This window comes from Cervus canadensis, chromosome 8 (assembly GCF_019320065.1).
Source record: "Cervus canadensis isolate Bull #8, Minnesota chromosome 8, ASM1932006v1, whole genome shotgun sequence".
Taxonomy (NCBI): domain Eukaryota; kingdom Metazoa; phylum Chordata; class Mammalia; order Artiodactyla; family Cervidae; genus Cervus; species Cervus canadensis.
The window spans coordinates 4,662,688-4,687,973 of NC_057393.1; the positions used below are offsets into that span (position 1 = coordinate 4,662,688).

Genomic DNA, 25,286 nt, shown 5'->3' on the forward strand with positions numbered 1-25,286 from the left:
CAGTGAAGACTTTTTTTACCTAATAAAGTAGTAAAAAGCATCAACATCTCTGTGAGAACGCATTCCCAGGGGTGTTGGCAAATGGACCCCTGATCCGAACCACAACCCAAGGCGGGCTGAGTACAGGTGGGTCCTCGGGACTTCCCTTCTCTGCAGAGGCCTCCTGCCGACCACGCTTCTGGGCCAGGTGGTCACGCTCGGGTTATAGTTAATACCATTTGGAAAGACAGAGCCGTGAGATTTTCATTTTTTTCCCTTTTAGAATGACAAGGTGAAAAGACAGAGCTTAGATGGCAAGCACACCATGGTTTTGACCGTCAGGTCTTTAGAATTTTTCATCACTGACCCTTTAGGGGCATGATCTTACATCTCAAGAGAGGTGTGGCCCCCCACCCCCTGCCACTGCCGCCCGCCCCGTAGCTCCCGTCCTTCAGAGGGCCTGGGCAGTCTTTAATTTCTTTTCGTTTCAGTTAATTTTCTTTTCCTGTTGGTATAGGAGCATGAGGTATGTCTCCTTCCCACCTCTTTTATATGAGCCCCGGAAATGTGCAGAACCCACGCTGACCCAAGATGGTTAGACTCCCACGGAGGGTGTTTCCTTGGATATAGATCCGAGCCCCGCTCATCAGGAAGTTCCTTCCACCTTTCCACTGGAAATGCCTCAGTTAAGACTTACTCAGTGTTCTCTTTTCCCCCTTCTTTTTAAATGAGAGACACAGACTCCTATCTCCACTGTATGTTTGACAGACACCGGTCAAAGCAATCAGTGCTTCGAGATTTGCACAACTAAAATTGTTGAGTGGGTAGGGTTTTCACATTCATTCATTACACAGATGTTATATTTGTGGTAAGGTTTCCTACGCACATTCCAATCTTGCCAGGAGCAGCCCCAGCCATCAGGGAAAGAAGATTCTTCAGAAGTCCGTCTGAAAGTGACCTCACCGGACACCCTCATGAGCTCTCCGGCTCCTCATGCAGTCCATGCTTCTGCGGCCGCACCCGACCAATGCCGAAGGCTGTCCAAGGTGTCTTGCGTGTCCGGGGTGGGTGGGTCCCCACGTCAGACAGATGTCCCCAAGAGACGGGGGAGACGGAGCAGCGGCCTCCCTGCCCAGAAAGCGTCCCTGGAGCGGAGCCAGCACGGGATCCTCCAGACCATTTTCTCCAGGAGAAGGAGCGGCGCCTCGGAGGCCAATTTGATTGGTGAGTGTGTGGCGTCGGCAGGTGGGGTTCCAGGTGGACTTTCCTGCGGGTGCCAGTTTGGGAACGTCTCCGCATCTCTTCCCCGTGACAGTGGCAAGATCATGGGCAGACGTGGTGAAGCTCGGTGCCAAGCAGGCCCAGCACAAAGCTGCGAAGCATGGCCCTCCCAGGCAGCCGGGCAGACGGCAGAGGAGAGCCAACACTCCGAAGGTGCGTGTTCCGACGTGGCGTGTGCTCTTGACGCGTCAGGGGGACTTGAAGGGAGGCTTTCAGGCATTGACGTGTTGTCGATCTCCCGACTGTTTTCCAGAAGCCGCCCAGCACCGTTCATAGTCAGTTTAGCACTGGCCATGCGAACTCACCCTGCACCATCGTCATAGGGAAGGCTCAGCTCGAGAAAGTGACCGGGCCGGCTCGGCCCTACAGGGTGATAAACAACTTCGTGGTCAGCAAACCAAGGGACTTCAGTGAAGACCTTTCAGGTAAGAGCGCGGCCCTGGCTCTTAGAAACCAGAGCCCTGTCCTCCTCCTGCGGGTCCCACACGGCTGGACGTCTCATTTATCTGCCGTGCCTGGGACAGGAAAAATAATCCAGACAACCCGGGGGCAGGGGGTGGGGGGCGGCACAGTGTTCAAGGAAGAGGGAGCGGGATTGGAGAACAAGGACCGGTCCCCGACAGTGTGGGGTCACATGTCCTACAGGAAGTAGATGGGAAATGCACACCTGTTTTCCCTTTGGATTGGAGAGTAGTTGGTTTACAGTGTTGCGTTAGTTTTTGGTGTACAGCACAGAGATTCAAATATATATGTATATAATTATTAAAAAAGATATTTCCTTAGCTGTTTTACTCATTTGGCTGTGTCAGGCCGTCTTTGTGGCACGCAGGCCTCTCTCTGGTCACGGTGACGCAGGCTCAGTAGTTGAGACACACAGGCTTAGTTGCCCCTCTGACATACGGGATCTTAGTTCCTTGACCAGGGATCAAACCCATGTCCACTACATTGGAAGGCAAATTCTTAACCACTGGACCACCAGGTGACAGCTATATTCTTCTTAAAATTCTTTTCCATCATGGGTTACTACAAGATATGGAAGATAGCTCCGTGTGCTGTTGAGTAGACCCTTGGTAGGCACCTGAGGAAACGCACACCCTTACCTGGGAGAGCGGCACAGGTACAGGAAAGCTGGCCACCGCCTCGTGGTGAGGAGACCAGGCTGGCATTTCTACCAACAGGTTACCCCAGAGTTGGAGTATTTGGTTTAAGCGGTATTTTGATTTCTTGAAGATGCCCTCCCCTTGTTCCGTGGAACAAAGTCCTGTGGCAGGGCTTCCTTGAACCTTTCGTAGTTGAACCAGTGTTGCCGTTTTTAAAGTGTGATGTGCCCTGCTTACGCTTGGACCAGACTAGGACCACGGCAGGACCCTGGCTTTGAGATTTTATGCTCTCAGGGCATAGTCTGCCAGTGGTCTCCATTCTGAGCTCCCACTTCTGGTGGGAGGTGACTCTTGAATCCATTAGGTGGCATCCCGTTTTTATCTCCTGGCAGATTTTCAGATGGGAAAATCACTGTACCACTTACATAAGGATGTAAGATACCCTCTAACGAAAGTCACATCTGGAGCAACACGTTTAGCTTTTTAAAAGCAAACTACAAAAACATAGAACAGTGGTAGCCAGCATTCTGACAGGACGCTCCCTGAGGGGGGAAAAGACTCTGAGCTCGGGCTTCCCTGGTGGCTCAGCGGATAAGAATGCGCCTGCCAATGCAGGGGACACGGGTTGGAGCCCTGGTCTGGGGAGATCCCACGTGCTGCGGAGTAACTACGCGCATGCGCTTCAAGTTCTGCACCTGCGCCGCAAGTACTGCGCCTGCGCTCCAGAGCCCGTGCTCTGCAACAGGAGAAGCCACTGCCGCGAGAAGCCGGCGCTCCGTAACTCGAGAGCAGCCCCCAATTGCCACAACCAGAGAAAAGCCCACTCAGCAGTGAAGACCCAGCAGAGCCAAACATTAAATAAAAATTTAAAAAAAAAATACTGAGCTTATACACCCTGTATGCCGCTCCATGTGTATCTGTGTATCCCTGTAAATTATGCACAGAGAGTGTATTGATGTATATGTCGTGAAACAATGAAGACAAAAGATGAAGACAAGTTTAAATACTCAGTACGTGGGATATGGATGTTCTCAGCCTTCCTTCAAAACATTTTGTAGACATGCAACAATGGTCACCCTGAGTGTGAGTACTTTTAAGACAAAACGTTAACACGTGATGAAGCCTAAATATCCTGGATATTTTGAGAGTGAGGCCTGAGCAGTAGTGGAGAGATGAGGTTTTAAGGGGCTTGGCTGGCTTGGGCACCTTCAGAACAGGCTCCCAGACACACTTTGCAGATGAAGCCAGCCTGAGAGCATCTTTTGATCCACTGTTGTTAGAATGAGAACAATAAGGAGTATGGGGGATAATGAATGTTTGAGAAACTTAAATCTTCCCTTTAGAGAACTGTATTTTTTTTTTCCCCTTGAGGTTTTGTTAGTACTGCCTTTTGGTGTTCAAATGAAAAGAAGGTGATATTATTACTTGAGAGTACTAAAAATGGGCGGTCCTATGTCACTTTTAAAATCTGGAGACGTTTTGTTTGTACATGAACTTCAGAACTGCATCCCTGAGGACTTTTTCAAGGAGCTTGAGGGCCCTAGGTTTCGGCAGGCATGGTAGGGAGATCCCACGGGGCAATCTCTGCCCTCTCAGCAGCGCTCACATCTGGAGAACACTCTAAAAGACTGCAGATGTCGACCTCCTTCATTCGATCCTTGTAAGAAGAAGGGCAGAAGAGACGTGATATATGATCTAACTCCCCAGTGCCCGCTTCTAAAAATGGGTTCACAACTAATGCATCACCCTCTCCTGAGACCCTGTCTCCCAGGAATTCTAGAGGGTGATCTGTTTATTTGCCTTCTGCCATCCCCTCTTTTGTGCTTGAGGACGGGCATGCTTGTTTGCAGGTATAGGCAGTCTACTAACTGCTTTTCCACTGTTGTAATGTAACAGGGCTGCCTGAAATGTTCAAGACACCAGTGAAAGAGAAGCCGCAAAGGATGAGCATGTGTCCCCCTACTTTCCCAAATTCAGAGGATTTGCTTGGAAAAGAGCTTCCAGGACCTCATTCAGGAGAAAAACCTCTGCTGTGCACTTTGGAAAATTTTGGTTGGTTTCCTTTTTATACCCCAGCACTTTGATCTTTTCAGTCAGAACTGTAGACAGTCTTCTTTTACTACAACCGTTATGGTATTATCTCTCTACGACAGATCCTCCTGATACTTATGCTGTCCAGCTTTGTCCCATTGTTTATAGGGAGGAGTTTCTATCGGCAGTGGAACCAGCACTGGCTTTCAGAGACTTACATAAAAAGGCAAACCCATTTACTAACCATAAGCTCTCTGTGTGCACGTGGCCTTCTTCATCTTGCATAAGTGAAGAGGTTGACAAGCAGCCAGGTGTAATCATCTCTCATCATGTGTGTGTGTGTGCTAGGTCGCTTGTTGTGTTTGACTCTTTGCGATCCCATGGACTGTATGTAGCCCACCAGACTCCTCTGTCCATGGGATTCTCCAGGCAAGAATACTGGAATGGGTTGCCATGCCCTCCAGGGGATCTTCCCGACCCAGAGATCGAACCTGTGTCTCTTACGTCTCCTGCATTGACAGGCGGGTTCTTTACCACTAGCTCCACCTGGGAAGCCCTCTCTCATCATGGTGGTGGTTTAGTCACTAAGTCACATCCGACTCTTGCGACCCCGTGTCTGTAGCCCGCCAGGCTCCTCTGTCCATGGGATTCTCCAGGCAAGGATACTGGAGTGGGTTGCCATTTGCTTCTCCAGGGAGTTTTTCTGACCTGCGGATCAAACCTGGGTCTCCTGCATTGCAGGCAGATTGTTTACCAACTGAGCTACAAGGGAAGCTCTGTCTTACTTGTGTGTAAATGACTCAGATGTGAATGTGCTGTCAGCAGAGAGAAGGCGGCAGGTGGGCACCGCACAGATGCTGCTGCATCTCCTGCACGGACGCCTGCCGCAGGGTGCGTGTGAGGTGGACATACGACGTCCGTCTTCTCTGCCGTTCACACTGATCACCACGTGCCTGTCGCAGAGAGAATGGCATGCTCTGCTTGAGGTGCTTCCTGTCGCTAAAAAATAGATGTTTCCTGTGGACCCTGAGTGCGCTAAGTATAATCCCCGTTTCTGCATCGGTGGTCCAGTGGATTGAACAGCTGTTTCTCTAGCTTGATGAAAAAAATGTCTGTCACTGAGACCTGAGTGGCAGCCTTCAGAGCACCCTTCTTTCTTCCTTTTTAAGGTTATTTTTGTAATGTGGACTATTTTTCAGGTCTATTGAATTCATTAGAATACTGCTTTGTGTCGTATTTTCTTTTTCTTTTTAGTCAAGAGGCATGTGGCATCTTCGCTCCCCAACCAGGGATCGAACCCATACCTCTTGCATTGGAAGGTGACGGTTTAACCACTGGACCACCAGGGAAGTCCCAGGGAAACCCTGCTAAGGAATTTTTTTTCCTTTTACCTAATTCCTGTAGCTCCTTACTACCACCTATGATGACCCCACTCTTTGTCACCCATAACATTATTCATACGTGGGTGTGGTTCATGTCAGGCAGATTTATCTCTGTCTGATAGAGACAGCCTCATATCCTGGGGTGGATGGGAGCCAATACTAGCTTTTAAGTAATATTTTATGAGAATCAGATAGCAAATTGGTACAACATAGTGAACAGAATCTGTTGATCATGTGTGTTTTAATATCTTATAGGCGAGGATGTGTTTCCTAGGACTCAAGATGCAGCAAAAGGGCCATCTGATCAGAGTTCTGCAAGCCCTGCTTTGAGACGCCCCAGTATTAAAATGAGCGAAGATACTGTGAAAACACCGAGGAGCATGAATAAAACCACAGCTGCCGAGAAGAAAACTCCAGTGTCCACGGCAGCAACTCCAAAGGCAACATCAAGTGCAAACAGGTCTAGAAGGTTTGCGGAGCTCAGCGGTGTGCAGACACCGGGTACAGGGCCAGAGAACCAAGACGCAAAACCCGACCCCGTGGAGGACATCTTGGGAAGATCTCTGGGGAAAACACCACAACCAGAGCCGAAGCTGGAGAGAGACACAAAGGAAAGCGAAAAGTCTTTCAAAAAATGTAAGCAAAACATCGAATCGAAAGAAAATTCTGAAAAGACGATAGCTGTGAGGAGATCAAGAAGAGCCTCAGAGCTGAAGTGTGAACCAGCGGCAGACCTGACCACTGGAGGTCAGGTCAGGAGGTCTGGAGGCAGACCTCCTCTCCAGAGGTCGCAGGACACAGAGGCCGAGGAGAACCAGGTGGACATCCTAAGTCTCTTACAGACCCCCGGTCATGCCAAGGAAGTGACGGATGCCGAGAACAGAGCCACAAAGATGAGCTGTAAGTCTCCCAAGCCAGGAGCAGTCAGGACGCCCACCAGGGTGAGCACGCAGCTCAAGACACCTTCCCAGAAGGTGGATGTAGGAGGTTCCTCGGACCTTAGGAAGCCCTCGGAAACGCCAGGGAAAGCCACGCCCACTCAAAGAGAACCAAGAGATGCTAAAAGCATCCAATTGTTTAAGGAAACTCCAAAGCAGAAACTAGACCCTGCAGAGAATTCTGCTGGAAGTAAGAGGCGGCCAAGGACTCCCAAGGGAAAGGCCCCACCTCTGGAAGACCTGACTGGCTTCAGCGAGCTCTTCCAAACCCCACATCAAGCCAAGGAACCAATGACTGATGACAAAACCACCAAAACACCCTGCAAATCTCCACAACCAGAGCCAGTCAACACACCAAGTAGAAGGGGACATCTCAGGACACCTTCCCAGAAAGTGAATGTGCAGGAAGGCCTCTCAGCTCTCAGGAAACCTCAACAAACACCAGGAAAAGCCATACAGTCACCCAGAGAACCAGAGGGTGGTGACAGGGGCATTGCAGTGTCTCAGGAAGCCCCAGAAGAGAAGCCAGACCTTGCAGGAAAGGTACCTTCAGCGAAGAGGCGACCAAGGACACCCAAGGGAAAGGCCCAGCCCCTGGAAGACCTGACTGGCTTCAAGGAGCTCTTCCAAACCCCAGATCAAGCCAAGGAACCAATGACAGATGACAAAACCACCAAAACACCCTGCAAATCTCCACAACTGGAGCCAGTCAACACACCAAGTAGAAGGGGAGGTCTCAGGACACCTTCCCAGAAAGTGGACATCGAGGAGGAGCTCTCATCTCTCAGGAAACCTCAGCAAACACCAAGGGGAACCAGGCACTCAGACAGAGAACCAGCAGATGGTGATGAAGACATCAACGTGTCCAGTGAAACGCTAAGGCAGGAAATGGACCCTGCAGATTATGTGACTGGAATTAAGAGGCAGTCAAGGACACCTAAAGAAGATGTCCAATCTCTCGAAGACCTGACTGGGTTCAGAGAGCTCTTCCAAAGCCCAGTCTACACCAAGGTGCCAAGGGCTATTGTCAAAAATCCAAAAATGCTCGGCCAGTCTCCACAACTGAAACTAGTCAACATAACACCAACTAGAAGGGGACATCTCAAAACACCTTCCCAGAAAATGGACTGGCAAGAAGACCTCTCAGCTCTCAGGAAACCTCAACAAATACCAGGAAAAACCACACGGTCACCGAGAGAACCAGAGGGTGGTGACAGAGACATTGCAGTGTCTCAGGAAGCTCCAGAAGAGAAGCTAGACCTTGCAGAAAAGGTACCTGCAGCCAAGAGGAGGCCAAGGACACCCAGGGGAAAGACCCCACTCCTGGAAGACCTGGCTGGCTTCAAGGAGCTCTTCCAAACTCCACATCAAGCCAAGGAAACAATGGCAAATGACAGACCCACCACAATACCCTGTAAATCACCAGCAGAACCAGTCAACACGCCGACAAATAAGAAGAGACAACTCAAGTCACCTCCCCGGAAAGTGGGCATAGAGGAGGAGCTCTCAGTGCTCAGGAGGCCCGCACAGACTCCAGGGGGAGCCAGGCACTCAGAAGGAGAAGCAGCAGGTGATGGTGAAGACATCAAAGCATTCACAGGAACACCAAGGCAGAAACCGGACCCTGCAGAAAATGTGACTGGAATTAAGAGGCAGCTAAGAACACCTAAGGAAAAGGTCCAATCTCTCGAAGACCTGACTGGGTTCAGAGAGCTCTTCCAGACCCCAGATCACACCACAGAACCAAGGGCTGTTCTCAAAACACCCCAAATGCTCTGCACATCTTCTCAACCAGAGTTGATGTCACACCAACCAGTAAGAAAGAGACAGCAGGACACCTCTGGGAGATGGATACAGAGAAAGAATTGTTCAGTGCTTCAGGAGGACCCACACGAGCATCAGGGCAAACCATGCATACATGGTGCAGAGAACCAGGTGATGATGATAAAAGCAGTGAATTGTTTAAGGAAACTCCAAAGCAGAAACTGGACCCTGCAGAGAATTCTGCTGGAAGTAAGAGGTGGCCAGGGTCACCCAAGGGAAAGGCCCAGCCCCTGGAAGACCTGACAGGCTTCAAGGAACTCTTCCAAACCCCAGATCAAGCCAAGGAACCAATGACTGATGACAAAACCACCAAAACACCCTGCAAATCTCCACAACCAGAGCCAGTCAACACACCAAGTAGAAGGGGACATCTCAGGACACCTTCCCAGAAAGTGAATGTGCAGGAAGGCCTCTCAGCTCTCAGGAAACCTCAACAAACACCAGGAAAAGCCACACAGTCACCCAGAGAACCAGAGGGTGGTGACAGGGGCATTGCAGTGTCTCAGGAAGCCCCAGAAGAGAAGCCAGACCTTGCAGGAAAGGTACCTTCAGCGAAGAGGCGACCAAGGACACCCAAGGGAAAGGCCCAGCCCCTGGAAGACCTGGCTGGCTTCAAGGAGCTCTTCCAAACCCCAGATCAAGCCAAGGAACCAATGACAGATGACAAAACCACCAAAACACCCTATAAATCACCAGCAGAAACAATCAACACTCCAGCCAGTAAGAAGAGACGACTCAAGTCACCTCCCCGGAAAGTGGGCATAGAGGAGGAGCTCTCAGTGCTCAGGAGGCCCGCACAGACTCCAGGGGGAACCAGGCACTCAGAAGGAGAAGCAGCAGGTGATGGTGAAGACATCAAAGCGTTCACAGGAACACCAAGGCAGAAATCGGACCCTGCAGAAAATGTGACTGGAATTAAGAGGCAACTAAGAACACCCAAGGAAAAAGTCCAATCTCTAGAAGATTTGACTGGCTTCAGAGAGCTCTTCCAGACACCAGATCACACCAAGGATCCAAGGGCTGTTCTCAAAACCCCCAAGATGCTCTGTCAGTCTCCACCACTGGAACCAGTCAACATAACACCAGGCAGAAGGGGAAGTCTCAGGACACCTTCCCAAAAAGTGGACATGCAAGAAGACCGCTCAGCTCTCAGGAAGCCTACACAGACATCAGGGATGACCACACAGTTACCCAAAGAACCAAAGGGTGGTGACAGAAGCCCTGCAGTGTCTCAGGAAACTCCAGAAGAGAAACCAGACCCTGCAGAAAATTTAATTGCAAGCAAGAGGCAGCCAAGGACACCCCAGAAAAAGGCCCAACTCTTGGAAGACCTGGATGGCTTTAAAGAGCTCTTCCAAACCCCAGATCGTGCAAATGGACCAATGACTGATGACAAACCCACCACAATGCCCTGTAAATCTCCACCAGTGGAACCAGTCAACACGCCAACAAGTAAGAAGAGACAACTCAAGTCACCTCCCCAGAAAGTGGACGTAAAGGAGGAGCTCTCAGCACTCAGGGAGCCCGCACACACTCCAGGGGGAGCCAGGCACTCAGAAGGAGAAGCAGCAGGAGACGGTGAAGACAAAGCACTTAAGAAAGCTCTGAAGCAGAAACTGGACTCAGCAGAAAATTTAACTGGAAGCAAGAGACGGCCAAGAGCATCACTTAAGGAAAAGGCCCAGCCCCTGGAAGATCTGACTGGCTTTAAAGAGCTCTTCCAAACCCCACATCAATCCAAGGGACCAATGACTGATAACAGTATCCCTAAAATGATCTGCCGGTCTCCACAACCAGAACCAGTCACCCTAACACCAGGTAGAAGGGGACATCTCGGGACACCTTCCCAGATGCTGGACAGGCAGGAAGACTGCTCGGCTCTCAGGAAGCCTCAGCAAACACCGGGGGAAGCCACGTACTCACACAGAGAACCAGAAGGGGGTGACAGAGGCACTGCAGTGTCTCAGGAAGCTCCAGAAGAGAAACCGGACTCTGCAGGACACGTGACTGCACGCAAGAGGCAGCCAGGGACACCTAGGGAGAAAGCCCAGCCCCTGGAGGACCTGAGTGGCTTCAAAGAGCTCTTCCAAACCCCAGATCATGCAAAGCAACCCATAATGATCGATGACCAGCCCCCCACCATACCCTGTAAATCACCAGCAGAATCAGTCACCAGGAGAACAGGCAGAAAGAAACAACTCAGGTCATCGCCAGAGGAAGTGGGTGTAGAAGAGCCCTCAGCACTCAGGAGGCCCTCCCAGACTCCAGGGGAAGCCACATGCATGCAGAGAGAAGCTGTAAAGGATGAAAAAGACACCAAAGTGTGTAAGAAAACTTCAAGGCAGAAACTGGTCTCAGCAGAAAATGTAACTGGCGTCAAGAGTCGGCTAAGAAACGTTAAAGAAAAGGCCCAACCCACGGAAGACCCAGCCAGGGTCAAAGAGCCCTTCCAAAAGCCCAACCAGACTGAGGAACCAGGGAATGATGTAAAAATTGCTCCAGCGTCCCACCAGTCTCCACCAGCAAAACCAATCACCAGGAGAACGACCAGACAGAGACGGCTCAGGTCACCACCAGGAACAGTGGCCGTGGAAGAGCCCTCAGCATCCATAGGGCCCACACAGACACCAGGGGATACACACACAGAGCCTGTAGGCAAAGGAAAAGACATCAAGGTGTTGAAGGAAACTTCAGGGCAGAAACTCAGTCCTGCAGAGAATGTAACAGGCATCAGGATTCGGCTAAGGACACTAAAGAAAAAGACCCAACCCCTGGAAGACTCAGCCAGTGTCAAAGAGCTCTTCCAAAAGCCAGATCAGGCCAAAGAAGCAGAGAGTGATGTTACAATAGCTCCAGGGCCCCGCCCATCCCCACCAGCAGAACCAGTCACCAGGCCAACAAGCAGAAAGAGGCAGCCTAAGTCATCACCAGAGAAAGTGGACAAAGAAGAGCCTACACCAACACCAGGGGAAAGCACGCGGGGCCAGCCTGCACGTGATGAAAAAGACAGCAGAGTGCGGAAGGAAGATCCAAGGCAGAAACTCAATCCTGCAGAAAATGTAACTGGAGTCCGGAGTCGGCTAAGAACACTGAGGGAAAAGACCCAACCCCTGGAAGACCCGGCCAGTGTCAAAGAGCTCTTCCAAGACCCAGATCAGGCCAAAGAACCAGAGGGTGATGTTATAACCATTCCAATGCCTCGCCAGTCTCCACCAGCAAAACCTGTCACCAGACCAACAAGCAGAAAGAGGCAGCTTAAGTCGTCGCCAGAGAAAGTGGACGTAGAAAGGCCCTCAGCGCGCAGAGAGCCCACACGAACACCATGGGAAACCACACACAGTGAGCCTGTACATGATGAAAAAGACAACAGAGTATTGAAGGAAGATTCAAAGCAGAAACTCAATCCAGCAGAAAATGTCATCGGGGTCAGGAGCCGGCTAAGAACCCTGAAGGAAAAGGCCCAACCCTTGGAAGACCCGGCCGGTGTCAAAGAGCTCTTCCAAAGGCGAGATGGGGCCAAGGAACCAGTGAGTGATGTTACGATGGCTCCAGCGCCCCGCCAGTCTCCACCAGCACAGCCAGTCACCAGGAGAACAGGTAGACAGAGACAGCTCAGGTCACCACCAGGAAAAGCGGCTGTAGATGAACCCTCGGCGCTCAGCAGGCCTGCACAGACTCCAGGGGAAGCCACGCACACAGAACCTGTGGGCGATGAGAACAAGATCAAGACGGCCAAGGAAACGTCAAGGAGAAGCCCAGACTTGGCAGAAAACGTCACTGGCGTCAGGAGTCGGCGAAAAGCATTTAAGGAGAAGACCGTGGAAGACCCGGCCCGTTTCCAGGAGCCCTTCCAAAAGCCCGATCAGGCCGAGGAACTGGAAAGCAATGCTACTGCCATCAAGAGAGCCCCAAAGCAAACAGCGGAAAGAAGACCTGTAGAAACATCCCGAAGAGTCCTCAGGGCCCGTAAAGTAAGATTCACGGAAGACCTTGTGGGCAGCAGAGAGCCGGCAAAACTCCCAGGTGAAAGTTGCATTTCCCTGTCCCCCGAGAGGGACCAGGGAGAAGACAGGAGGGTCACAGGCAGGAAGAGGCTGCGCCCCGTGACAGCTGCCCAGGACCCTGAGGACGAGAGGCCACTCCAGAAGAAGCAGAGGACAGTCCCCCGGGAAACACGGGAGCCCCCCTCACCTTCGGGAGTGAAGAAGAGAAGCTTGCGGACTTTGGCACAAAGGACTGAACCTGTGGGAAACCTGCCGGACGATGACCTGAAAACTAAAGCTACGGATCCACAAGGAGAAGTCGCACAGGCTCCGAATAAGGTGATGGGAGGAGTGATGTGATTGTGCCCTGCGGGCTTCCCAGGTGGCAATAGTCGTAAAGGACCCACCTGCCAACGCAGGAGATGTGAGAGATGTGGATTTGATCCCTGGGTCGGAAAGATCCCCTGGAGGAGGGAATGGCAACCCACTACAGTATTCTTGCCTGGAAAGTCCCATGGACAGGAGCTTGGCAGGCTACAGTCCATGGGGGTTGCAAAGAATTGGACATGACTGAATGAGTTGGCACAGCATGGCAACTTGAGTGGATGCTCTCCATTCTGGCATAAATTTGTGATCAGCTGTATGTAACCCCATTGTAAGTGTGGGTCCCCCTTCCCTCGGGGTCCACAGTCAACACAGTGAGTAGCTGCAGACCACTGGAAAGCATCCCCTTAGGACTTAGAGAGCTGTTTAATTGCTCAGTCATGTCCGACTCTGACCCCATAGACTGTAGCTCTCCAGGTTCCTGTATCCATGGGATTCTCCGGGCAAGAATACTGGAGTGGGTTGCTATTTCACTCTCCAGGGGATCTTCCTATGTTCATCTTCAAAGGTATGGAGCTTTGTGCCAAGAAAAAGTGGGCAACTCAGTCCTACTTTGTTCTAGACACTGAGACCCCAAGTGCTGAGTACAAGTAGTATCTACATCAGTACTTAAACAATTAGGACAGTTTACCCAGGGTGTGTGTGTCCTGGGAAGACCATAACTGTCAGGGTTGTTAGTGAAAGTGTTTGACGCTTAGTCGTGTACCAGCTCTTCACTACCCCATGGATTGTAGCCCGCCAGGCTGCTCTGTCCATGGAATTCTCCAGGCAGAATACTGGAGTAGGTTGCCATTTCCTTCTCGAGGGGATGTTCCCGACCCAGGGATTGAACCCAGGTCCCCTGCATGGCAGGCAGATTCTTTACCATCTAAGCCACTAGGGAAGCTGTAAGTGTTGTTAGAGAAGTTTGTACATTGGATTCCAGAAATTGAAATTTTCCTGTCTTGCTCTAGCAATGACTTGAAGGATTAGGAATTCATTTACTGTCTGAATAATGGGGTGTTTTCCTGGAATACCCTTTTAGCACTTGTTATAATCACATTGACATCTATGACACTGTGGTTGGAGTTCATACTGAATCTCTTACTTAGGGCTTATTGGTGGAAATGGTGATTTCTCTGCAGGAGCAAACTGACAGGTACACCCTGACTTGCTTAGACTTACTTGCATGTTAGGACACGAGTCAGTGGAAAATGTTGCAATTGATTCTCCTTTGAGTTCACTTTCAAATGATGTTTTCCATGTTAAGATTTGTAATTGGTATTCTTCATTCTTGACATTTTGTGGATGTCTTTTGAATTTTTTTAGGGAGTGTCCCTGCGTTCCAGGCGTCCTGCTAAAACTTCTGTAGAGGAGCAAAGACCTGAGGTTCTTATATCAGCAGAAAAGGTAAAAATAAAGAGAAGCGAAAAGAAGTCTGTGCAGACCTCCCAGGGGATGAAGCTCCAAAGCCCTGAAGATGGAGCCGAGAAGCCTGCCTCTGGGGGCAAAGTTGAAGAGAGGAGGACGCGCTCGAGACCTGGGAGGCAGAACCAGACGCCTTTGCCTGAGGCTGCAGAGGAGAAAGCGGGGGAGGGAAGGGTGGACATCCCGGTGAAGAAGCAGGAAGAGAAAGAAGGGACAGGACATTCAGACCCCAAGGGTTCGAGATCCAGAAAGGTTAGCGTCCGCCCTCCAGGAAACCCTTTGGAGAGTGCATCCGAGCAGAGAGCAACCCGGAGCGCCAAGAGACGTGCCCACAGTCTTCAAAAGGCCAGTAATCGCCTGTTGCCCTTTTTCTAAGCACAGAGACTACGTCAGTAGAGTGTTTAGCCCACGTTGCGAGAGCAGACACCGCACATGGAATAACACGCTGCCAACTCCCAGTGAGACTAGCGTGCAGGACTCTAAACCATGTTCTGTGGCTCAATGTTCAGGTGGATGTGGCTGGGGAATTCTACCCTGAATAGGAACTTCACCTGATGAAGTCTTCATTCAGGGGATTTACCCAGTTAGTACTTTCTGAGTGCTCACTGCACCCCCTGTACTAAGATTCCAGGCACTGCCTTAGTCTCTGGTTAGAGACTGAACGAAACTTCCAGAAAGGTGACGCTTGCTTTCAAAGGCGTCCCCTCGGAAAAGCTGGGACACAGAGCTGGTGGGGTGTCCATAGGCAAACAGTCCCATGAACAGCTCCCATCAGGAGCAGCGGGTGTCCTTTCTCCCTTCCCAGATGCGGCAGCCCACGTGTGGTCTCCGCTCACACCCAGATAGCACTGAATGATGTCCCCTTTGGACACACCAGTTGTTTAGAAGGCTGCCTGATTACACATTTGAATTCACTTTTTCTGAGTGGTATTTATAAAAATTAGTAAAAAATGTATATGGAAATTTTTTTTTCTTTTTTATGATGTATTTATACCTTAAAAATAGCTTACCAACCTTTCTGTCAAGACACTATATTTAACTTTAAAATTTTAAATAGTAAAAAGAGTTTAAGGCAGCTTTTACAGCCTCTATATTAAAGCTCATTTCTAAAACTCAAGATTAATTTTCTAGAACTAAAGGCCTGCATCACACCCTCTAAGGATTTGGGTTTTTGTAGAGAGTAGTGTTGGTTACACAAACTGTTCTTTCAAATGACTTGAGATATTTTTTCTTCCCAAACAGGAAAGTGACAATGTATGTGTCAAGAAAATAAGAACCAGAAGTCGTCGAGACCCTGAAGATATATAGCTAAGAAATTTAACAGGGGGGAAAAAGTAATGAATTTAGTGATAAGTTGTAGTACAATATTTGCCATACCTCTCTAAGTGAATTCTGTAAATAATGCTGTTGGGGATGGGGTGGGGTGGGGTGGGGGTTCAAGGGAAGAAGGCTTAGAATTTTCTAACTCGAGTTTATTCAGAAGCCCCCACATGGAAATTATGAAGGAGACTGCTGAGTCTCCTAAGTTAGTAAAAACTTTAAAACTTGAGTAGGGGGGCGGGGGTGGGGGGGTGGTTGATGGGAGTTTGCATCTCGGCCAGTGAAGCCCTGAGGTCTGTGACTGGCGCGGGCGGTCAGTCCCCGTCGGCCGAGGGCTCCAGCACGCCACGCCGCTGTAAATGCTTCTGTGTGTGTCTGTCCTGCGTGTACGTTCGTCCTCCATGCAAATGTGAAAGGCAGGGGCTTCTCCCCAGCACTGGGCAGGCACTCAGGACGCAGGGAGGAATGGGCAGAGGACTAGAAAAACGAGAGTTAGGGTGTCCGCCTTCACCGTGGGGAGACCGCGGGTCCAGGCACTGGGCTCCTGGTCATCTGCTTGCTTCCCTGGCCTCGAAGGGAAGAGGCGTGTGATCCGGAGGCTGGTCTGTGACGCCATCTGCAGGGTAAAGTGACGCTGTGTTTGAGGAAGGCCTGACCGCTTGCCTTTTTCACGGGAAGTGTGTGTCTGAACCAGGACTGCTCTCATCTGAGAGGTCTCCCCACTCGGCTGAGGGTCGTTGCCCACGTGCCCCTCGACCCCACGCTGTGACGCCCCCTGCGCGCTCGGGCCACGTTTTCCGAGTTTCCTCTGCTCTGGCCTCTGCTTTCTCTGCCCACACGTGTTGGCCTGGCCGCGCGCCCTCCCCTCCGAAGGGAGGCGCCACCAGCCCAGACGCTCTGCCCCCAGAAACCGGCCCGTTTCTGACGCTCGTTGCATCTGGTTTTACGCCTGGAGTCCGCCCTTCGGTTTCAGAGCCGCCCGTCTCACTGCAGTTTCGCTCTGTCCTCCGGCTCCTCCGTGTTCCCGGGTCAGATGCGAGCGCCCCGTCCCTCCAGGCACCCGTGTGGAGGCCTCCCCGTCCGCCCACCCCGCCTGGTGGGGGCGAGGCTGGAGGACGGGAGGGTCCCTGCCCGAGCGCGTGGGCTGTCACCCCTGCCGCTGTCGACTCTTGTGTTCCGCCCCTGGGTCTGTCGTGGAGCGAGGTCCACATCACAATAAATGCTTTTGAACAAATGCACGAATCCAGGCACGTCTGTCTGAGTCAGGGGTGTTTGTTTTTGCTATTTTGGCTGCCTTATTAATACAGTTTTAGACGGCGTTGCCTGAAATCGGGAGTCGTCAAGTGGGGCTGGAACGAAAGTGGGATTCCCACGCGCAGAAGGGATGGTATTTTAGAAAGTGTAAGCCTCCTTAGGAAAGGCCTTCTGAACATGTGAGTCATCGGTGTATCACTTAGGCAAAGTTCTAGGAAACATAAAATGGGAATTTTCTATGATTAAGTTGTTCTGCCAACACTTCAGATTTAGCAATAATTATGGAACCTCACATAATTTTCAATTAGCTGTGTTCCTGGGGAATGGGTAATTAAGAAGCTATTAGGGTTCATTTCTAACCCAAAATCTCACTGAAATATATCAGCATATTTTCTCGCCTTCTTAAGCAGAGTTTCAAGAGCACAAGAAGGGTGGTTTTATTTTATATGGTTGTAGATGCTGAATTAGAGAAGGTCATTCAAATGTGTTTAAAAAAATGCACGTCCACAGGACACATCCTTTATTTAGCATTTTTTGGGGGAGGAAGCATCAGATAGAAATATTAACCATTACTATTTAGCAAGGCTAATTGTGTGCTTGAGAACGGGGTACAAGAAATAAACATCCACTTGCTGTGTGATTTGGTAACTTCTCTGAGCCTCAGATTCCAAGGAAGTAGCATCCCTCTGATGGAAAGCTCTCCTTAAATGGAAGCTAGTTTTACTTTTATCTCCAAGTTTTCCATGATGTGATTTTTTTTGCTTTAATTTTCTACCAGTCATCTCTTGCCTTCCTTAGTTAAGACTCTACCCCCCACATGTGGTATTCATGCATGCATGCATGAACACATACACACATATACCCCCACTCATTCACACACATGCATACATATGCATGAATATGCAAGGTTTCTTACATATGCTCATACGCACATGCATATATGTACAGACACACCCATTCATTCACATACATATGCATGGATACACTGTATCACACATGCACATATGCACATGTATTATATTCACATGCATATATGTACACACACAGACACACACCTGTTTATTCACACACATATACATACATACACACACATGGGTGCACACCCATTCATTCACACACATACCCTGCTCTCTTCCCCACTCCTGCTTCCCTTTAGCCCTGAGCTCAGCTCCAGCGAGACTCCCTCCAAGAAGCCTCTTTCACCCCTAACCTGGTTTCCCGGGCCTGGTTGGCCCCCCGTGTCATGGCCCAGAGTCATGCTGTGCCTCCTGGTGGAATAGAGCACAGTGGAACCTAGGTGCCCCCTTCTAGGATGAAGCTTTGTCCATCCAGGGTCAGACCACCAGAGTGAAGAGTGTCTACACCCTGATGATCAGGTGCAGGAAGTATCAGGAAATGATACTAAGACTCAGTATTTGTATTAAAGGGAGGAAGGGGGAAAGAAAATCATACCAAAGGGAGACAGTGAGTGGCAGAAAGGGGTGGGGCAGAGGGCCGGCTCCCAGCCTCCTGCCTGCATTTCCACAACTGCCATAGCCAGACAGGAACTCCCCCCACTTTCCCCGCCCAGCCAGGAGGCCTGCTGGGTCCTGCAGGAACAGCCCTGGTATTTGGGGGAGGGGACTCCCCACCACCACCCAGGCCTTGTCCTACTTGCCTGGCCTCCAGGGGAGTCACGCGGGGACTCCAGGACGGGTTTGGCCCAGGCTGCAGAATCAGCAAATGACAGTGCTTGCTGCCCAGAGGCTGGCCGCCCTGACGCGACCAGATTCTGGGAGTGAACTTGTGGGCAAGTCCCAGGGGTAGGAGCCTGTGGTGGGTTGGCTATAAGGTGAATAACAAAGGGTCAGTATCCATGTTTTAAACAGAATTATTATAAGTGAATTTGGAGAAGGGAATGTCAACCCACTCCAGTATTCTTGGGTGGAGAATCCCATGGACAGAGGAGCCTGGCAGGCTACAGTCCATGGGGTCGCAAAGAGTTGGATGTGACTGAGCAACTAACACAATAAATGAATAAGGCAAAGTCAGATGATTCAATTAGGAAGATGGATAAAAAATACAAATTGGTGATTCAGAGATGGAATACATCTCTGTATGTGAAAAGATGCTCAACCCACTAGAAGTTAGGGAAATGCAAATTGACAGGCATTTTTTTTTTTTCTTTTTTTTGCCTCTCAGCTTGACAAGCGCTCAAAGGCTTGCCATTATCCATAGTTAGTGATGGGGAGGGAAACGGGGACCATCCACACCATAGATGGTCTTCACTTATTGAAAAAGCCACAGAGCCTGCTAAAAGTCACGCCCCTAACCTGCACCGTCCAATCCCAGCCAGGTGCTGACCTCCCCTGGCCATCAGCTCACCTGCTGGCCCATCCTGAGATCTGTTATCACAGGGGGTTGCGTTGGTGTGTTTCTATTTGACGACAGGCCCCTCTGAGGCAGACCTGGGGTTTGTTCCCTTTCAGCCCCTCCCACCCTCCTGAATTTGCACCCCACCAGGTGGTCAAGTCCATTGGCCCCTGGTTGGCTGGGGCTGCTGGTTCCTGTCCTCATGGACCCTCCTCCAAACCTCCTCCTTCTTCCCCCTTGTCGCCTGCCTCAGGCTGCGTCTGCACCTTCCATTCTCCTGCTCTGTTATACTTATGGGGGAAAGAGCCCCCACCACACCGAGAGCAGGAGTGAGGCCCCCCCCCTTATTTAACAGACATGCGGACAGACCCATATGTGTGTGCTCAGTCATGTCCAACTCTGCGACCCCACGCACCGCAGCCTGCCAGGCTCGTCTGTCCATAGAATTCTCCGAGCAAGAATACTGGAGTGGGGTGCCATTTCCTTCTCCAGGGGATCTTCCCAACCCAGGGATCGAACCCGCTTCTCATGTCTCCTGCATTGGCAGGCGGGTTCATTTTATCACTAGCACCACCTGGGAAACCCACAGACCCATAGGGCAAACCCAATAGCTAGAGGGTCCATAGGAGCAAACAGCATTCATTGCAGGTGAGTTTTATCAAGTGAAGAGGATTAAAGGTTTTCAGATGATCCATTTTAACAAATATAACACGGCTTATAAAATTTATTAAGTGCAACCGATAATAAAGAGCATATGCTTCAATCTCCACATTAGGTCCAGAATATCTGAAAGAGGAAGCTGGTGTGTGAGTTAGGGAAGGTGTGAAACTGAAAAAGAGTGATCTGGGGTCCCTAGACACAGATGTGGAAAGGAAGGCCGAACAGGAGTCGAGGTTTTAGGAGGAGAAGCAGTGTTGGAAAGGCTTTCTGATCCCACCTAGAAGTGGACTGGGAGCATTCGGTCACCTTCCTTGTATATTCTGAGAAACCACTGTTCAGAGCTCAGAGCTTCTGTTTGGACTCTAGGAGGGTCGCCCTCTGTAAGGCGGTCATAATGCAGGCTTCACGCACCACACAGGCTACTGAAGACCAGTGCACTGGCTATCACACCCACACATGGGGGCTGTGTCTATGACCTGTCTGAGTTAGATTTTACAAGTCCTAAAACTGTCTACATAAATCCATGCTTACCTGCTAATGAATGTCTTGTCTAGAAGGATTTAAGGCATAGGAATAAGATTAGGAGACTTCAACGAAGAAAGAGACACAGGCTGGAAGTCAAAGTAAAGATTTATCCTTGCAACAGAATGTTTTGGATCTTGCAGTTTGCATATACAAATTCAGCAACATTCACTGGCATTGGAATCAGAGCAAGATCAAATGATAAATGGAATAAAACAACAAAAAATGATAGTTGAAACCAGAATACATACATATAAAGATTGCACATAAATTAAACACAACTTAGTTAAACACAACAGAAATATCAGTAATCATACATTAAAAAAAAAAAAAGGCATGTCTCTAAACGCTGAAACAGAGGCATCAGGCTCATTTTAAAAAGTTTTAAAAAACACATAAAAATACCTTTTAAAACACTGGTATGCATTCTTCATTCGTAGAGCACATGGAGAGAAACAGTAAGAGTCACACAGTGACCAATAGAACAAGGAGATCAGAACGGTCGTCTTCTAATCACTATTTGGCATTTGAATGCAACCGCATGCAACCGAGAAAAACGTCAAAGGAAAAATGATTTTACCGGCGTGGCGCTGTTCAGTTATGTACAACGGACTTTCTTTGACCCAAGGGGAGGAGGTGCCAACTTTCAGGGCAAGACAGACAGGATGCAGAGTCCTGGGGCGCCCCCCGAGGCTGGAATCAGAGCTGCAGGGTGGTGGCGGGGGCCCGGAGGCTGGTGACCGAGGCCTCTGGGGAGACAAGTGCTGCCGTGATTGTGGAGGGAGCAGGGTGCTGCACCCGAAGGCCAGTGGCCTTTGCTGTGTTCTCAGAACCACAGTGGGGAGCCTCAGCAGATGCGGACGATGGCCCAAGGGGCAGGACATACACACAAACGGGGTGCCTCCCCGAGGGCACCCCTGAAATGGTCTCCCTTAATCCAAGACACGAGATGTCAGCCAGACCACGACAGGGCCTGCAGGATGCTCAGTAAAGGCTCCTGAAGCTGGACCCCCATCCGGGCCCTTGGATGCTATGATCCCTGGGTCGCCATCACTGCAAGCAGCAGCTCTGCTTCTAGGCCTCAGTGCTCAGTTTTCTCTCTTCCCCTTTAGTCAAAGAAGGACTTCGGGCTCGGGACTCTAACAATGAAAACAAATGGGGCCACCTGGTGCATCTCGCAAAGCTCCCTCCGTGTTGCTCTTTGACCCAAAAGCAGCATCAGTGTGCCCAGAAGGGAGAGGGAGGCGGTTGGCTGTGTGAGGAGCGCAGAGCTGCTGCTGGTGGCGTGGCAGCGCTCACAAAGTTGTGCTTTTGTCCGTCCAGCTGGGCGCCTCCTCTGACCCTCGGGTGGGGCGTGGAGGAGTGGAAGAATCTTAATTACCTGTGGGCCTGTTGTTAGGAAATCATCTACCCTGGGTTGTAATTGTGCAATCAGTTACCAGTGGAAATATCAAATTAGGTCTTTAGATTCATATCTCTTTTAGAAAGAAAAAAAAAATGTACCCCAAAATGCACATGTTAAATGAGTTCAGAAAGGTAGACCAGATGTCTTTTTTTACATTGTGCTCATCAGCTTAGGCATCTGATGGTCATAGACAGGTCACTGCCATTAAACCTTTTCATGTTCATCCTCTTTTTTCTAGCCCCACAAGCCAATCCTGTCTGGCAATGAGATCATTATTATCCAGTGTCAGAAGTCTCAATAGGAACCATTCAAAAATAAGTTAGTCTTTAGAGTAAGGATTTCTCTTTCTTTCCTTTTATTAAATATTAAGGAGTGGGACTTAAAAAAAAAACTGTATAAATCTAGATTTTAAGATTTTTTTTCTTACAAACAGTCTTAACTTTTACAAGAGGTTTTTTTAAAATACCAAAACACTTCTCAGAAAGTTTAAAGCATAATTGCTTGTGGTTGCCCGACTGTTTCTCCCAGGCAGTCGGGCATGTCAGATGCCCTATCTGTGCGTGTCAGATGCGCTATCTGACCTTCTGGAATGGGAAGTGATTTTTTTATTGTGCCTCGAGGTATAGCTCATGACTAGCAGGGCAGAATGGTGGGGTGCGGGTTGGGGGCAGAGGAGTGAGAAGGGCAGTGGGTGTGATTCTCAGGGGGCCATCTGAGTCCACCACCCAGACAGATGGACAGCAAGCAGTGCCAGGGAAGTGAAGCTCTGAGAACTGGTTTGCTGGACCCGAGGCCACACGGCCACTGGACCACTGGCCTTCACATCTCTTTTTGTCTCGACAAGATGGCACAATGCAGTCGAATAAATGCATTTCTAAGTATCACCCATAGCCACCGATTACCCCAGTGTGTTTTAGACCTGGACTCAGGTTGTAAAGTCATCTTTGAGCTTTAAAAGGTAAAGGTAAAACCACAGGGGCCGAGACTGAGGACTGTAAGGCTCCTTGTTTACACCATGTCTTCATGAACAGTTTGCCTTCAAAAAACTGCCACTGCTCAGGGCTGTGAAATCAACATCAGGAAATTTTCCACTGATTTCTGAGTCCTCGACTGTTTCCTAATGAAGTCGTGGTTAGTACCTTGCATAAATAAACACACTCGGCATATTAAGATTTTTAGCATTTAGAGGTGTTGACTGCGTGAAGTTACAAGATACGAATCTAATGAAAAATTAAAATATTTTTTACTGATATTAGCAGAAATATATATTTTGTGGGATATTATTTGACCTTAATACATTATTCCAGTTTTTAAAGGGCATATTTAAGATTCAATAACTTTACAGCAGGTGGCCTTTAAAGCATAACAAAATATATACAAAGAAATTAGGAAGGATATTAATGTCAACTATGAAATAAATTAACATGATTTTTACAAAATATACTGACCATTAAATTAAAAAATATTTTAAGGCAGGAATTTTCATTTGAAATTAGCATAATCAGAAAATATATCAATAAAATCTTGTACCACTTTGTAGCAGAATTCATACTGTTCCTGAAAAAGAAAACCAAGAACATATTAAAATGATATTAAAGATATATTGAATTAATTTAATTAGAAGAAACACTAAAGAGAAGACATAAAAAAATCTGACCAGTTATTAAAATACTGTTTATCCTGATGCATATAAACTTTTGCTACATAATTTAGTTTTTAGGCACACGATGTTTCCAAATAAAGCTATTTTTCTACATAGAAATGTCAATGTTTCAACTCAGTGTATTTTGGACTCACTGAGTGAGAGATCTCTAGTTTTCATATTTAAACTAAAAACCACTACTTCAGAACGAAAAAATAATAGCAAACCTAACCTCAAACTTCATAATGCAATGAAAATAATCTATAAAAGTTAGATAAGATGGAAATATAGGTTATTTTTAAACCTAAATTTACACTACAAAAGGGCATTGCTTTATATCAATTTTACTAAAATTTAAAAGAATGATGCCTTGCATCTGTGGGTGTGTGCACGCTCAGCTGTGTCCGATTCTTTGTGAATGCACAGACTGCAGCCCGTCAGGCTCCTCTGTCCACAGAATTTTCCAGGCAAGAATACTGGAGTGGGTCACCACTTCCTATTCCAGGGGATCTTCCCGACCCAAGGCTTGAACCCCCGTCTCTTGTGTCTCCTGCACTGTCAGGCAGGTTCTTGGCCGCTGGGCCACTGGGAAGGCCCCACCGCACATCTGCGTGAGGCTCTGAACTTATTCGCACACGTGGAATCGCCTGACTTCTGACCTTCCAGCAGCTCTTTGAGGTTGCGAGACTAGAGGCCGGTGATGGGTTAACGGGGGACCAGTGAGCAGGGCGTGTGACGCCACCAGTAAGGAGCACTGAAAAGAAGAAATGAGGACTTGGCTGGTGCTCCAGTGGGTAAGCCTCGGAGCTTCTAAGGCAGGCTGTGCGTGTTCAATCCCTGGTTGGGGAACTGAGATTCCACATGCTGGGCAGTGCGGCCAAAGTGGGGGGAAAAAAAGAGATGAAAGAGAAGGGGAAAATGGAAACACCTGGACTTTCTTGGAGAGCCTACCATGCGAGCAGAAAAACCATGTGAGCACAACAGTAAGCAGGCAGGAGAGTGGACCCCAGAGGTTTGAGGAACAACAGACGTGCAGCTACCCTTGCAGACCGTGGTAACTTGCTGGCCCAGTGAATATGGGAGCTTGGGAAGCAGGGGGCCCAAGGGAGGCTACTGGCCCCCTCCTCCTCTTTCCCAGGACCCTAGGTTCAGCCTTTTACCTAAATTCACATTGAACAAGAATCTACCAGCCTTTGGGTTGGAAGAGGCCAAACATTAGCCCATCTAGCCCTTCTGGGGTCTCGGTCCAGCCAGCATGGGACAGAGCTGTGCTTTCCAGGGAAAGAAAGACGGAGCCGAAAGCTGCTGTCCTGTGGTTGCAGAGGCTTTGGGAGAGTCAAGGACCACTACAGGGTCCTCCCTTCCAGCTACTAAGATCCCATCCGGTCACCCAGCCCTTGGAAGGAAGGAGAAAGTGCCTGCATCAGGACTGAGTGAGCATACAGAACCAGTGGGCTGTGCCAGGGGGCCTGGGAGGGCAAGTCCTAAAACGGGAAGCCTTGGGAAAAACTCCAATCCGTTGGCCACCTGATATGAAGAACTGACTCATTGGAGAAGACCCTGATGCTGGGAAAGATTGAAGGCAGGAGGAGAAGGGGACGACAGAGGATGAGATGGTTGGATGGCATCACCGACTCAATGGACATGGGTTTGAGCAAACTCCGGGAGTTGGTGATGGACAGGGAGGCCTGGTGTGCTGCAGTCCATGGGCTTGCAAAGAGTCAGACACAAATGAGCGACTGAACTGAACTGGAACTGAACTGAGGAAAATATGTCCCTGGAGAAGGGCATGGCAACCCGCCCCACTGTTCTTGCCTGGAGG

At 49.4% G+C, this 25,286-nt stretch overlaps 2 protein-coding genes across 15 annotated transcripts in view; one reads left to right on the forward strand and one right to left on the reverse strand.

Moving 5' to 3' along the window:
- The window catches only part of MKI67 (marker of proliferation Ki-67), a 29,618-nt gene extending 12,751 nt beyond the window's left edge, over nt 1-16,867 (forward strand). Inside the window, 8 exon segments of the mRNA XM_043475191.1 lie at nt 882-1,203; nt 1,295-1,413; nt 1,514-1,685; nt 4,257-4,412; nt 6,029-8,506; nt 8,509-12,857; nt 14,211-14,654; nt 15,552-16,867. Of these exon segments, the coding sequence (XP_043331126.1) occupies nt 882-1,203; nt 1,295-1,413; nt 1,514-1,685; nt 4,257-4,412; nt 6,029-8,506; nt 8,509-12,857; nt 14,211-14,654; nt 15,552-15,617 (8,106 nt within the window). The 3' untranslated portion in view covers nt 15,618-16,867.
- A 3,640-nt stretch (nt 16,868-20,507) lies between these two features.
- Nucleotides 20,508-25,286, reverse strand: part of PTPRE (protein tyrosine phosphatase receptor type E) — a 179,707-nt gene continuing 174,928 nt past the window's right edge. For all 14 annotated transcript variants that reach the window (XM_043475102.1, XM_043475100.1, XM_043475099.1 and 11 more), the window contains one exon: nt 20,508-23,379. In XM_043475102.1, coding sequence (XP_043331037.1) covers nt 23,305-23,379 — 75 coding nt within the window. In that variant the 3' untranslated portion in view covers nt 20,508-23,304. The remainder of the gene's footprint in view (nt 23,380-25,286) is intronic.